A 13,582-nucleotide genomic window follows, 5' to 3' on the forward strand; every position below is an offset into this window, starting at 1 on the left:
ACACCCACCAGGCGATGCATTATTCATCATCGCTCCTCTACATTGACCAGTCAGTGTGTGTATGATTACAGCAGGCTGCCCTGAAGAGCAAAGCGCCCGCCTCTTAATTGGCCTCAGGCACTCCTCCGTCTCTGGGGATTTCTCACCCTGCCTGCCTCTTGTGCACACATATCTCCATCAGAGATGTGCTCTACTGGACCCAGCCACGCTGTAAAAAAACTGACCGTGAATTTAACAGTAAAAGACTGTAAAAATGCTACCGTAAAAACCTGTTAAATGGTTAGTGGTAAGTTCCCCTACTATATACGGTTACAAACTGTATTGGACACTACATGCAATTTTACGGTAGTATACCATTTTTGAAAGTGGAAAAAGATTGTATAATTTACAGTGAATAACCATAAATTGACATTCCCAGAATTCCCTGCATTACATTTCAAATGTAATGTTTTTTTTTGCTGTTGTTGAAATAACTGTTTCTTCTTAGTTTTGTACATTAGGGTTGTATATTACATCTAATGTTGTTAAATGAATGTTTATTGCATTATTTCAGTTTCATGTGTGTTATGATGTTTAGTGCTAATGACACTGTGCATCTTCTATATATGGTAATATTTAAAAGCTTTGGCTCATCATATGACTTTCTCGTCACCACCTGCTTTGGTGGTTATCAGTGTATTACAAAGATAATTTCAGTACTTCTATAGGTCGGCATATAATGAAATTACAATATTTAAATGTAAATTTAAGTTAAAACCGTAAAACATAAAATGTTGCTACCATATATTTACAGTAAAATTCTGGCAACCACAGCTGCACTGCAAAACAAATGCACTAAAATGTAAAAAGCAGGCGGTGATGAGAAAATCACATGATGAACCAAAGCCCATCACAAGCAGTTTATAATTAATAACATTTAAAGAAGGTGCACAGTGTGATTCACACAAGCACTAAACACCATCATGGTGAGACTCATTAAACTGAAATATGCAATAAACATGAATTTAACAACATTAGATGTAAAATACAACCCTAATAAACATAACTGATGAGAAAAAACTAAGAACAAACAGTTATTTAAAAGAAAAACCATCAAATGCAACGCAGGGAATTCTGGGAATGTCAGTTCATGATTTTTCCCTGTACATTTTATGAATGTATGAATATATTCTTTATAAATTGTTATTGATACAATTATTGTGACTTCTGTGGAAAGAGGAGCCAGAATATTTAGAAGTTCCACAAGAAAGTCATATGATTTTGACATGAGGGTGAGTAAATAATGACATAATTTACATTTCTGCATTTATTTATTTATGTTTGAATTAATTTGAATTAATTAATTCATTTAATTATCCATAACAGAGATGCTTCCCATTAAAACAGGTATGATCATCAAAATAATTCTGTTTTTCACTTTTAATTAGATAATTACTAGTGCATTTGCATCCAAAATAAACGTTTTTCTTTACATATGTGTGTGTATTGTGTAAATTTAGTATGTATATATAAATACACACACACACATGCAGAATATATATTTTTTGAAAATATTTACATGTATATATTTATATTCATATAATTTATATCATATATAAATATATTTAATTAACATAACATTTTCTTAAATATATATTCATTTTATATATACATAATAAATATACACACATATATTATGTAAACAAAATATTTTATTGCCATTAATTGTTTGACAGCACTAATAATTACACAATTATACATACAAATTAATTAAGTAATACAAACATACATACTTACGTATAGTATACAATGACAGAATTATAGTTTTTGGGTGGATGAACTATCCCTTTAATGCCATTAATCCCTGTAGAATCTCATGAAATTAAGTTATTTTGAAACTGTTGAAACCAGGAAATGTAGTCTGTAATGATTTTGAATTGTACACAATATCTATTCTCATATAGTATGTGTTTTTTTTGTTTTGTTTTTAAATATTGAATGATTTTTACATAATCCATTACTGTTATTTTACTGGATACTGAAGTGCTCAAGTACAAAATTACTCAAATTGCCCGTCTCAAATCTCAATTTAGCATTCTCTCCACCCTTTTTCTCCTCCTGCTTTTGTCTTCTTTTTCTTCCCCTGTCTTTTTCCTAAGCCACCCCCAGTTTGGCAGATAATAGCAGCGGCTCCACCAATGCCATTCAATCCGCTCAGCCCTGTAGACCACAGCTGCTCCTCAGAAAGCATGGGGATGGTAGGAGGCCTAAATGAGACGGCGAAAAAAACCTCATTCAACCGCCTCTACCGCCACCGGGGCCGAGAGTAACCAACACTGACCTGCCAGTTCCCAAATACACTCTACTCTCTCAAATAAAGCGCTTTGTTCTCTCCCAGCGCGTGTTTGTCCAGTCGTGCCCTTTGAGGATCCATTGTCATGTTAAAGATTAGATTTTATATATTCAAAATATCTTTCTGTAATTGCAGTCTAGCTAATCTGAGGTCTGCCCGGAAAAATGCCATCTGCGTTTTAACAAAATGATTTATTTCCCATAAACATCCTCTTTGGCAGATGCTCTTTTGGAAATGTACTTAGATGGGATGCACTTGACCGTCTGGTCATTTTATACCCACATGAACTGTTTAGTTGATGATTTAGCTGTTTGTTTGAAATGCTTCTTTGTCTAATGCGACTGGTCAGGATGTTTAGTCTCCCAATTTAGTCATTCTGGTACTTTCAAAATATGGCTTTTGTTTTATTAAAGAACCTATTCTGCTCAGGCTTAAAATACACTTGAAGCTGTACTGAAAAGACTGGCTGGTTTTAGCTTTCAGATAGCAGTCATTCATATTTAAGAAAAATGTTGTCTATCACATTATTGTTTCAGGTTCATTATGACATTTGGGACGGAGTGTTCAATAGACCTTCGATCGTTCAGATGAATTCTGATTAGTGCTGCTGTTGCTCTGTTGACTGAGATGCAATGTCACATGACTTATTGATTTATTAAGTATTAATAATTCAGGAGGGCACCTCCAGAGACATCACATGCGGTGATGGAGCAACAGGGGATGTTTATGGTAGATTTTCAAAATGATAATGATGCAGAACTCATATTTGTACCACCAGTCGGAGATTGATTGATTGATTAAATGTATATATTTTTTCATATTAAAATATTTAAATGTCATGAAATCAACTTATTTTAAAAGTCTTATGTTTGTGAATAAAATACAAATAATTTATCCTGTATTGTGCATCATAATATTTTAACATTTTGAATTGTTTTTAAGTAATCCAATACAGTTTTTTTTTTTTACTGGATTATTGGTGTTATTTTACAGAATTTATTCACAGATTACACATGCAGAGTTAGTTAGTTAATTTATTTATTTTAATGCAATTAACTTATTTTTAAACTATTATAAAGGTGATGGAGTCTAATGTTTGTGAATAAAACACAATATAATTTCTCATGTACAATGCATTATAATCATATTTGTAATTTTTTTTTAAATGTAACATTAAGTGATTTTCAAGTAATCCTTTGCTGGATTTCTTGTTATTTTACAGCTCTTGAACTTGGAGCACCATGGTCGGAGACTATTTTCTGTGGCACATGTTTATTCTTCCATACTGTTTTGGCTTGACTTTGATAATAGCAGTGTTGAGTTTTGTTTACTTTGACTTCTGCTGGGAGTAATCGGATTACAGACCTCATTCAAATCACTCATTTCAAGACGTGGACACCAAATAACAATACTCCAAACTTCATATGCTCCGGTTATTGCTGTTTATCCAGTTAAGAATAAGCATGGGTTGGTTTGGCAGTACTTCAGTCTTTTAAATCATACAATGCTGATGTCTAACACTTGTATACTGTACCAAAAGAAAAACAAATGTCACCAATCTGGACATTTCATTTATCTCATATTACTCACAGATTTAGGTGTGAACGTTATACTTTTTATTTGACATGTTAACTAAATAAACAGAGAGCAATCTTTTCGGACATTTAAAATGTCACTTTGTCATGTCATGAGCAGATCTTCAAAACAGTGCCAATGTGGGAGAATCAATAGAATTGAGCCGAGTGTTAATTAGGGAACTGTTCCTCAAGAGAAATGAGAAATAAATCAATAAATCAATATGGATAATTACATTCACCAGCACTTGTTCTTCACAACAGAAGTAGATGATTGTGAAAGTAATTCATGTATTTGTTGAAGCTCTGTCATAAGTATTTGGAAGGTATTGGTGACCTTACAAGCTCTTATAAATTTAATTCTGCCCAGATCTCTCTCCATTTACAGCCATTAAGCTCATATTGACATCTCCCTTCAAAGTGATTTCCTGAATGAATATTTAAATCATTTACATCTATATTTATTAATGTAGCCTAAAACTTCAGCAAAAGTACATATCAACATCTTGACCCCTTAAAATGACAGGTGTGGTGCTCACACTGTCCAGATGTGATAGTAATGTTACTGTAGCTCCTGTAGGGGGCAGCAGAGAGAACTGCGGCTGTTTGGAGCTTTGCTGCTCCCTAGTGGCGCATAGAAGCTATTACATGATAAACCAGAACACAATCTACATGCCTGTTTCTGATTGATAATTTAGACATTTTTAGCAAAAGACCTTTTAGTATAATTGTACAAACATCCACCTGCAGGTTGTGGTACACATGCAATTTTGCTGTGAAATCTTTAATGATTTTCATAATGTAGACAACATATAAACACAACATCTGGACCACTTGCATTTTTTTTAATTGATTTCTATCTGTTTGGACCTCTGAATGAAACACATGTTTGAGGTGCGTGAGCTCCATATTCTCACTATGCTATAGGAGCCATACAAGCCTGATGTATCAAATATTTGATACATTCTGTCATTTGAGTCATTGTTAATGATCTGAATCTCGTTTTTAATATGTGATGTTAAAGTTAATGATATACCAAACAAAAGACAGATACCTGCTCTTTCTTTCCCCAGTCTTTTAATGTCTTAAAGATTCATTGAAGATCCCTTTATGAATGCGCAATTCTGATTTATTCTGATTTCATGAAATGAAACAGTAATGCAGTGTTTAATGCAAATTTATATGCACATTTACAGGATTTAGACACATTCAATACGAACCAGATTAAATCAACTATGAGTAAAGTTTGGGAACAAACTCTGAAGTAGTTGAGAAAGACTATCTGAAAGTTTGAAGCAGCTGTAAAAGTGTGAAAGTTTAGATGGAGATTAGATAGATGTTGCTAGCATATGGCGAGAATGATTTATCACCTTGCTAATATGATTTAGCATGTTACGTGTTGTAGCATGTTGTTAGCATGTTTTAACACATTGCTAGTATGATTAATGTGTTGTTACCGTTAATATGATGAACATGTTATAATGCTGTTATCATGCTTCTAGCATGATTAGCATGTTGTTAACATTTTAACATGATTAGCATGTTTTTAGCATTATTAGCTTGTTGTTAACATGTTGCTAACATATTTCTAACATAATTAGCATGTTGTTAACATGATTAACATGTTGCTATCATGTTTCTAGCATTATTAGCGTTTTAGTATGATTAGCATGACTAGCTTAGCATGTTTGCTAGTATGTTACTTGCATGGTTAGCATGTTGTTAGCATGAAAATATGTAGCTAGCATGTTTTCTAGGATATTCATTAAGCTTTGCTAGTGACAGACAGCTTAAATATTCATAAATCTTATTGTACAAAAGTTTTAACACCCTCAATGAAAGTCTATGGGACTTTTTGGTAGTTTTGAATCCGTTTAATCAGTTGGAAAAGAGATAGCAACCAAGAGTTTGGTGGTTGTAGCTTGAAAACTCTAGGAGGAGATGCATTTTTAAATGTAGTCTCAGAAGAAGAAGAAGCAGCTTCAATAGATCTCAAGCCATAGAAGAACCATTGCTGGTTCCCCAAAGAATCTTTAAGTGAACATAGCTATTATTGTCTTAGTATGAAGAACATTTTAATAATCTAAATAACTTTTTTTCAACTATAAAGAACCTTTTGTGGAATGCATGGATTCAAAGGATGTTACAAATTTCTTCATGGAACCTTCGAGCCAATAAAGAATGTAACACTTTAGAACACTGTTCATTAATAAATAACTACATAGGAACAACTGACTAATGCAATATTGACATTCTAACTATTATTAACTAACAATAAACTCTGATTAATGATTTAGCAAGCAATAGTTATCATGTTATTCACTTTAGAATACTGATCCAAATAATTAGTACGGTAATTCCTTATGAAGACTTTGGTAATATTTGAATCGTTACTAGTCAGCTATGGATTTGGTCACTTTAGTCTACACGTTCACCTCCATAAAGCCTGGTTCTCCTGTGCTACAGAGTTTGGCGTCATGAGCCCAGCAAAGATGGACTTCTTTAGTGTAGAAGCGGCACTCATTTGACTGTCTAACTTATCTCGTTCCTCCTTACATCTCTTCAGACAGTCGGTACACAGGCAGTCCTCCCGCACTAGATATAGACACTCTACTCTCTGGATGCGGTCCACCTCTGGAGACTCGTCTGTAGAGATGGGGTTGGATCTGGCGTTCAGCTTCTGCAGCTTTGGGAGGCTTTGGATGCACTTGGGCAAATGAGTCAGGAGGTTGTTGAAGAGCCCCAGTTCCTGCAGCTCTTTGAGAGCGGCCACAGATGGAGGCAGGCTCTCGATGCGGTTCATTCCCAGGTTAAGGATCCGCAGGTTCCTCAAGAGCCCCAGCTCATGCGGCAGGCCGATGGCGCTCAGATGGTTGTTGCACAGGTTGAGACTGTAGAGGTTATGCAGGCGGCCGATAGCCGCAGGAACCTGCTCCAGATGGTTGCTGTGCAGATCCAGCAAACGGAGGTTCATGAACTTGTCGATGGCGTCTGGGATCTTCTTGAGAAGGTTGCGGCTGAGGTCGAGCTCCTCGACGTCGCAGAGCTTCAGGATGCACTTGGGAAATGTGGCGATCGCCATATTGCTGAGGTCGAGGCGACGCTTGCCATCCACCGTCACCTTCAGAGCACTCTTGGCCATCTTGAGTGTGATTTTTCTACCGGACGGTTCATTTGATTTCTTTTTCCCTTTCGCCATTGTGTCTGGAACAATGCAACATTGGGTTAGTTTTTTATGAACAATATTAATTTGGGAACCTGGACCACAAAACAAGTCATAAAGCTGAAAGCTGAATAAATAAGCTTTCCATTGATGTATGGTTTGTTAGGATTGGACAATATTTGTCTGAGATACAACTATTGGACCCACTTTATATTAGTAGGCCTTAACTACTATGTATACTTACATTTAAATGAATCATTTGATACAATGTACTTGTGTACATACATGTTCTTACATTGTACTTCTATTTTTAAACATACCTATATGTAATTACATCTGTAATTAATTTCTGTAATTACATTTATAATTACACTGTTGACCCATCCGTTAAAATCACATTTAAAGTTGTCCAAAATTAAATCCTTAGCAATGCATATTACTAATCAAAAATTAAGGTTTGGTGTATTTATGGTAGCAAATTTACACAATATGAAATATATGTATTTACAAATACATAATATATGGAACATGATATTTATTTAATACCCTAATGATTTTTGACATAAAGGAAAAATCAATACTTTTGACCCATACAATGCATTGTTGCATATACTTGTGCTACTTATGACTGCTTTTGTGCTCCAGGGTCTCATTTATGTTGGCTATGCTTAGTGGGCAGCATTTTAATGCATTGTAGATGTGGTCCCATCAATCCCATAATGCATTGACAAGTTCTTTGAAAAAGTCCAGCCAAAATGGTGGATGAGGTGAGAGATATGATAGATTTTATATGCTCAATAAATCAATAAATGTTTTAATAAAAACATTTAAATTAAAATGGACTTTTTGACCCAATATATGTAACAGAGTACGACAGGGCTAAAGGCACACAGAAAGGTAAATGTTTTTTTGTTTTTGTTTTTTTGTACTATTCCCTTATTGTATCACTGAAAAATAAATATATATAAATATAATCTTTTTAATTCAATATTGATGGAGCCGAGAATTTTGTGGGAAATCATATAAGTAGGTTTTATTTTATTTTATTATTATTTTTTTTCTATTTGTTTTGTTTTACTTAAATAGTTTGTTTCACTTCATTTTGTTTTAATTTATTTTTCATTTAATTTGGTTTTACCATTTTATTTTTGTTTTATTGTGTTTAATTTTATTTTATTTTTATTTATTTATTTTTGTAACCATTCCCACACTGATAATCGGTGGCCTGAAACTGTCTGGTTTCATGTCAGTTGCTTCTTATGAAGAGTTAAGATGCCTTAGAAGGCAGCAAGGTAATTTACTGCATTTTGGAATAACGTTGTTATACAGTGTTGACGGTTTCTTTATGTAAATTCACAAGCTGTCCTTTCTACTCATGATGATTAGTAGTCCAGTCCCTGGAGACGCATTACAGACGTGTTTGATAGAGGTGACTGTCACGCTCCAGCGCTGCTGCTGAAGGACACAGAGACCAGCAAAGCTTTGTCTAATGAAATAAAACGCTGCCCAAACTGCTGGCCAGGCTGCTGTTTTTGCATTACATGACTGTATGCCAGCACACGGCTCACTGCGCCAACCTAAACCGGCCTTGCAGGACAGAAAACACACTAACACTTCACTGTAAGCTTCAGTTCATTTACATCAGTTAATGCATTAGAGCTCTTGAGCTAAAATCAATCAATGTTTACTGTTTGCTTTTAAAAATACTATTTTTCATTGCTAATCCATGTTTATTCAGGATACATTAACTCATATAAATTTAATTCATACAATTTAAAAATGTTTTATTTTACATAACTTAATGCATTCGATATCTTGAACTAAAATCAACACTTTTTACAGCATTTATTAATCTAAGTAAATGTTCAGATTTAAAATAATATTTTCTTTGTTAATTCATGTTTATTCATGATACATTAACTAATTAATGTTATTTAATTTAAACAACTTGAAATGTTACAAATGTGTTAGTATACTGTATGTAGAAAATATAAATAAAATTGTGTAATTAAAGTATCGTTAATCTTTATTTTATGCATTTTTACAGTTATATTTTACAGAATAATCTATCTGTTATTTGAAACCATATCAGTAACACTTTATAATAAGTTCCCATTAGTTAACATTAGTTAATGCCCTAACTAACATTAACTAACAATGAGCGATACACTTGTTACAGTATTTATTCTTTGTTCAGTATTTTTTTTATCTTTGGTACCATTAGTTAATAAAAATACAACTGTTCATTATTAATCATATTAGCAATAAATAATATTAACCTATAAGTTAAATTTGAATAATCTATTACTAAATGTTGAAATTGACATTAATAATAAAGGTTTTATAAATGATGAATAATTGTTAGTTCATGTTATATATTATCTGTTGTAGTTAACAAATGGATGCTAATAGTAAAGTGCTATATTTGTAAAGCAAATGAAACAAAAACATAGTAGTTGTGTCTGTAGGTTACATTGTGCAACCAAACAATGAAAAATAAAACAAGCTCTTCAAATATGCACTGCAGACTTTTACAGCTTTTACATAATCAACCGTTTACAGAACAGTGCAATGTTTAATGCCATTTTCACAGTTCTTGAACAGCAAATATATATATATGTGAAATGTATTCGAAATGGCAAGCAGCATTATTACAGAAATGTTTGTTCTTACCTGCTGTGATTGGATCTGTGTCTCTCAGAGCGGTTTAGAGCTGAACTAGTACTGTGTTCATATCTTTACGAGGCCGTCTTTGTCAAGGATCCGTCCGTGTGAATAATGCACAAGCTTCTCTCGGACACCCTGTAAGTAAAAACCAGCTTGCCTCACTTCCTTTCCTCGGAGCAGACAGCGCTGCTTGTTGCGTGGCTCTGAGGGTTTGCTGTGAAAGCGTGGCCTCCATGAGGATGGTTTGTTTGGCTGGATCTCCAGGCAACAGAGAGCTGCCTTCTGCTGCTGCTTTTATTACTCTGCTGTTGCTTTACAGTGGCTTGTTTTTAGTAGATGATAGATCTGTTAATTATATTTTTATGCACAAATGTATGTTACTGTAATTTTTTTTCAGCATGGTTGTGTTTAGTTGTTTTGTGGTTAACCTTTACCCTTTGAGATCAGTACCTGGCAGGGAACTAGTTAGAAATGGATATACAGTAGTTTGGCTGAATGTAAACTATTCCTGAAAGCAAGCCGGACTCAACTTTTTACAGTATTTGTTATTTAAATTACTCCACACTTTGTGTTTTACAATTAATGAGATGCTTTAGTTTTAAATTAATTTAATTTAATTTAATTTAATTTAATTTAATTTAATTTAATTTAATTTAATTTAATTTAATTTAATTTAATAATTTAATTGTTTTACCTTATTTAAATTTATTTAATTAATTAAATAAAATACATTTTTTATTTTACTTTTTATTTTATTTAACTATTTTTTTTACAATATGTTTGTATTGTTTTGTTTTACTTTTTATTTTACTTTGTTTTTTATTTTGTTTTAATTATTTTGTTCTACTTTTGTATTGTTTTACTTTATATTTTTGTTGTACTTTATTTTATTTGACTTTTTTTCCAATTTAATTTGGTTTTACTATTTTATTTTATTTTAGTTTAGTTTAGTTTAGTTTGAAAGTGTAACCTTGACAATAATTGGTGGCCTGAAACGGTCTGATCATTTTACATAGCATGACCTAAGTCTTACAGTAAATGGAGAAAATAGTTTTTCTTTTAGATAAATCTAAAAGACAGTTAATCCCAACTAGATTTATTTTTGACCTAAGTATAACATTTCACTTACAGTTTCCTATTGCGTTTTAAGACCAAGAGAGGGCATCAAACTGCTTTGATGTTTAGTTACCTGATACATGATGCACACGTATTTTAAAGGCATGCAACAGAAATCATCAACAAAAAATCAATGCATTTTCTTGTAGATCACTTATAGATCAAGAGAATGTACAGTATTTTTATCTTTTAAAATCTTTGAACTGCAACTTTGTGTGTTTTTCTGCAGCTCAGTCTCACATGAGTCATGAGTAAAGTTGGCTCACGCAGATGTTTAGGTGAGTTCTGACTCACTCCATTCAGACTGACTGAGTGTATTTTGATCAGTAGATGTTATTTAGGTCCTTGAGGTAAGATGACGGCTGGTCTGGATCTGTTCTTCCGGATCTACGTCCTTGTTAGGGTTTGGAATAATGGCTATGTTTGCTTGATGGAGATGTTGCTCCAGGAAGAGCAAAAATGATGATCCAGGAACACGTAATGCGCTGCGAAATCATGGTCACCCACCCAGACTGCTGTCATTATCCAATAGATGGTCTTTTCACCAGGAGAAAGCCTTTGTTTAGTGATATTTTGGATAGAGTTATTATTATAGAATTTAATGATGTAAATAAAGAAAAAAAAAATTAGGATATTTTACCTTAAGACCTTAAAATATTTGTTTGCATAGTTATTTATTTATTTATTATTTGTTAAATTGTACATTTGTATTTACTGTATTTTTAAAATACTTTTTTTGCAACTAAAACTTTTTTGCACACTATAACTTACTAGTTTGTTTATTTAATAATTTATTTATTTTTGCTTAGTTTTGTAATTGTTTAAGCATTTAAAAAAATAATTTGTGTTACGTTACATTACATTTACTGTTAAAATTGAAAAACATTCAATTTAAAAAAGTACACTAAAGTTTTTGACTTAGATATAACATAAATCAGATAATAAAATTTGGTGTTATTTTACTGTATTTATTTAAAATACCTTCTTTCAACCTTTTTGCACACTTTAGCATTCTACATTTTTTGTATTTTTAAAAAAGTATTTCAATAACTTTTATTTGTGTTAAATGATATATAAAGAAACTGATAAACAAAGAAAAATACTCTGAAAAGATACTTTGAAACAATTTTCACAGGAAAGTACTTGTAACTTTCAAAAATAATTTTATTTGGTGTTTACTGTATTTTTTTAAAGACCTCTAAAGCTTTTTGCATACTATAACATCCTAGTTTTTTTTTGTTCTATAATTAATTATTTTAATAGTTTTTATTTGTGTTATATTTGTATATTATATTTACTGTAAAAAATGGAAAAACATCCAATTTAAAAACTACACTGAATTTTTTGTCACCTAGAACTTACTAATAACTTTCACAAATAATACAATTTGGTGTTATTTTACTGTATTTGTTTTAAAAAGACTTTGAACATTTTTGCGTTTTTTTTTGTTTGTTTGTTTGGTTTTTGTTTTGTGTTGTAATTCGTTAGTATTTAAAAATTATGTTACATACATTTGCATTTACCATTAAAATAATGAAGATTCAATAAAATAAAAGTCAGGAAATTATTTATATATATATATATATATATATATATATATATATATATATATATATATATATATTTTTTTTTTTTTTTTTTTTTTTTTTTTTTCATTGTTAACTGTTAAAAATAGAAAAACAATAATTTTTTTCACTCAGAAATTGCTAGTAATTTTCATATATAAGGTTATTTGGTGTTATTTTATTGTATTTGTTTTAAAAGACTTTGTGCTCAGTGCTGTTTCAGATGCTCCAGTGCATCTGTCACTAAATTAAACATTAATATCCTCAACAAAAGCCCATCAGCAAATTGCTTGTGTGGGAAAGGTGATCTAAGGGCTCCTTGGACGTTTCAGAGTTTCCTCACACACGACTGCTTCACACTTACACACACACACACACACACACACACACACACACATGCCAGTTGATGAAGAAAAAGTAACGAGAAACTTGAGTTTCATGTTGATGCTTGTCTGTACAAAACTTGTCAGGGAGTTATGTCTTTGCAAAATTCTTAAGAAAAGAAATAAAAAATGTATTTGCCAAGTGAAGGTTAAATATTTTAGAAAAGTAAAGCTCCATAATGATCATCAGTCTGCACTAAATACAAGAGCAGTGTTAGTACATGTTCATACGTTTCATATCTGTCAATCTCACGATTCTGGAGAAAGATCCATAATTAGAAATTATATTTGTTTATGCTGTATATAATGACTTGTGTTTTACCAGGAGACATAACTCTTGCACAGAATCTACTTTTCATTGTCCAAAGATGTATTTACTATCAATGATCAATATCACTATTAATTACTCGTGCTGTCAGGTGAGTTTCAAAGTGATTGCATTGCATTTGAAACAATAAGTGCTTTAAAGGGGTGGTTGATTGCGATTTCACATTTTTAGTGTTAATGTAATGTGTAATGTTGCTGTTTGAGCATAAACAATATCTGCAAAGTTACAACTCTGAAAGTTCAATGCAAACGGAGTTATCATCTTTTAAAATTATAGCAGTTTAATGCCTACAAGAACGGCTCGTAGCGACTACAACGAGTTACTTCCCGGGTTTGTGAGGTCACAAACCCAGATATTTACATAAACCCCGCCCCCGGGAACATGCAACAAAGGCCATCTGTTCATAAATGAATTGTGATTCTGTCTTCTAACGATTCTAATGAATTCACAAGTT

General features: G+C 32.3%; 1 protein-coding gene across 1 annotated transcript; it reads right to left on the reverse strand.

The window, feature by feature from the left end:
* Positions 1-6,337: 6,337 nt before the first annotated feature.
* On the reverse strand, positions 6,338-7,105 carry LOC306852173 (leucine-rich repeat-containing protein 18-like; the record flags this gene model as incomplete). Its single annotated transcript, XM_079388844.1, has 1 exon — positions 6,338-7,105. One exon carries the CDS (start codon positions 7,103-7,105, stop codon positions 6,338-6,340), a length of 768 nt encoding a protein of 255 aa, XP_079244970.1.
* Between the last annotated feature and the right edge of the window lie 6,477 nt (positions 7,106-13,582).

This window comes from Barbus barbus, assembly GCF_936440315.1.
Source record: "Barbus barbus genome assembly, chromosome: 32".
Taxonomy (NCBI): domain Eukaryota; kingdom Metazoa; phylum Chordata; class Actinopteri; order Cypriniformes; family Cyprinidae; genus Barbus; species Barbus barbus.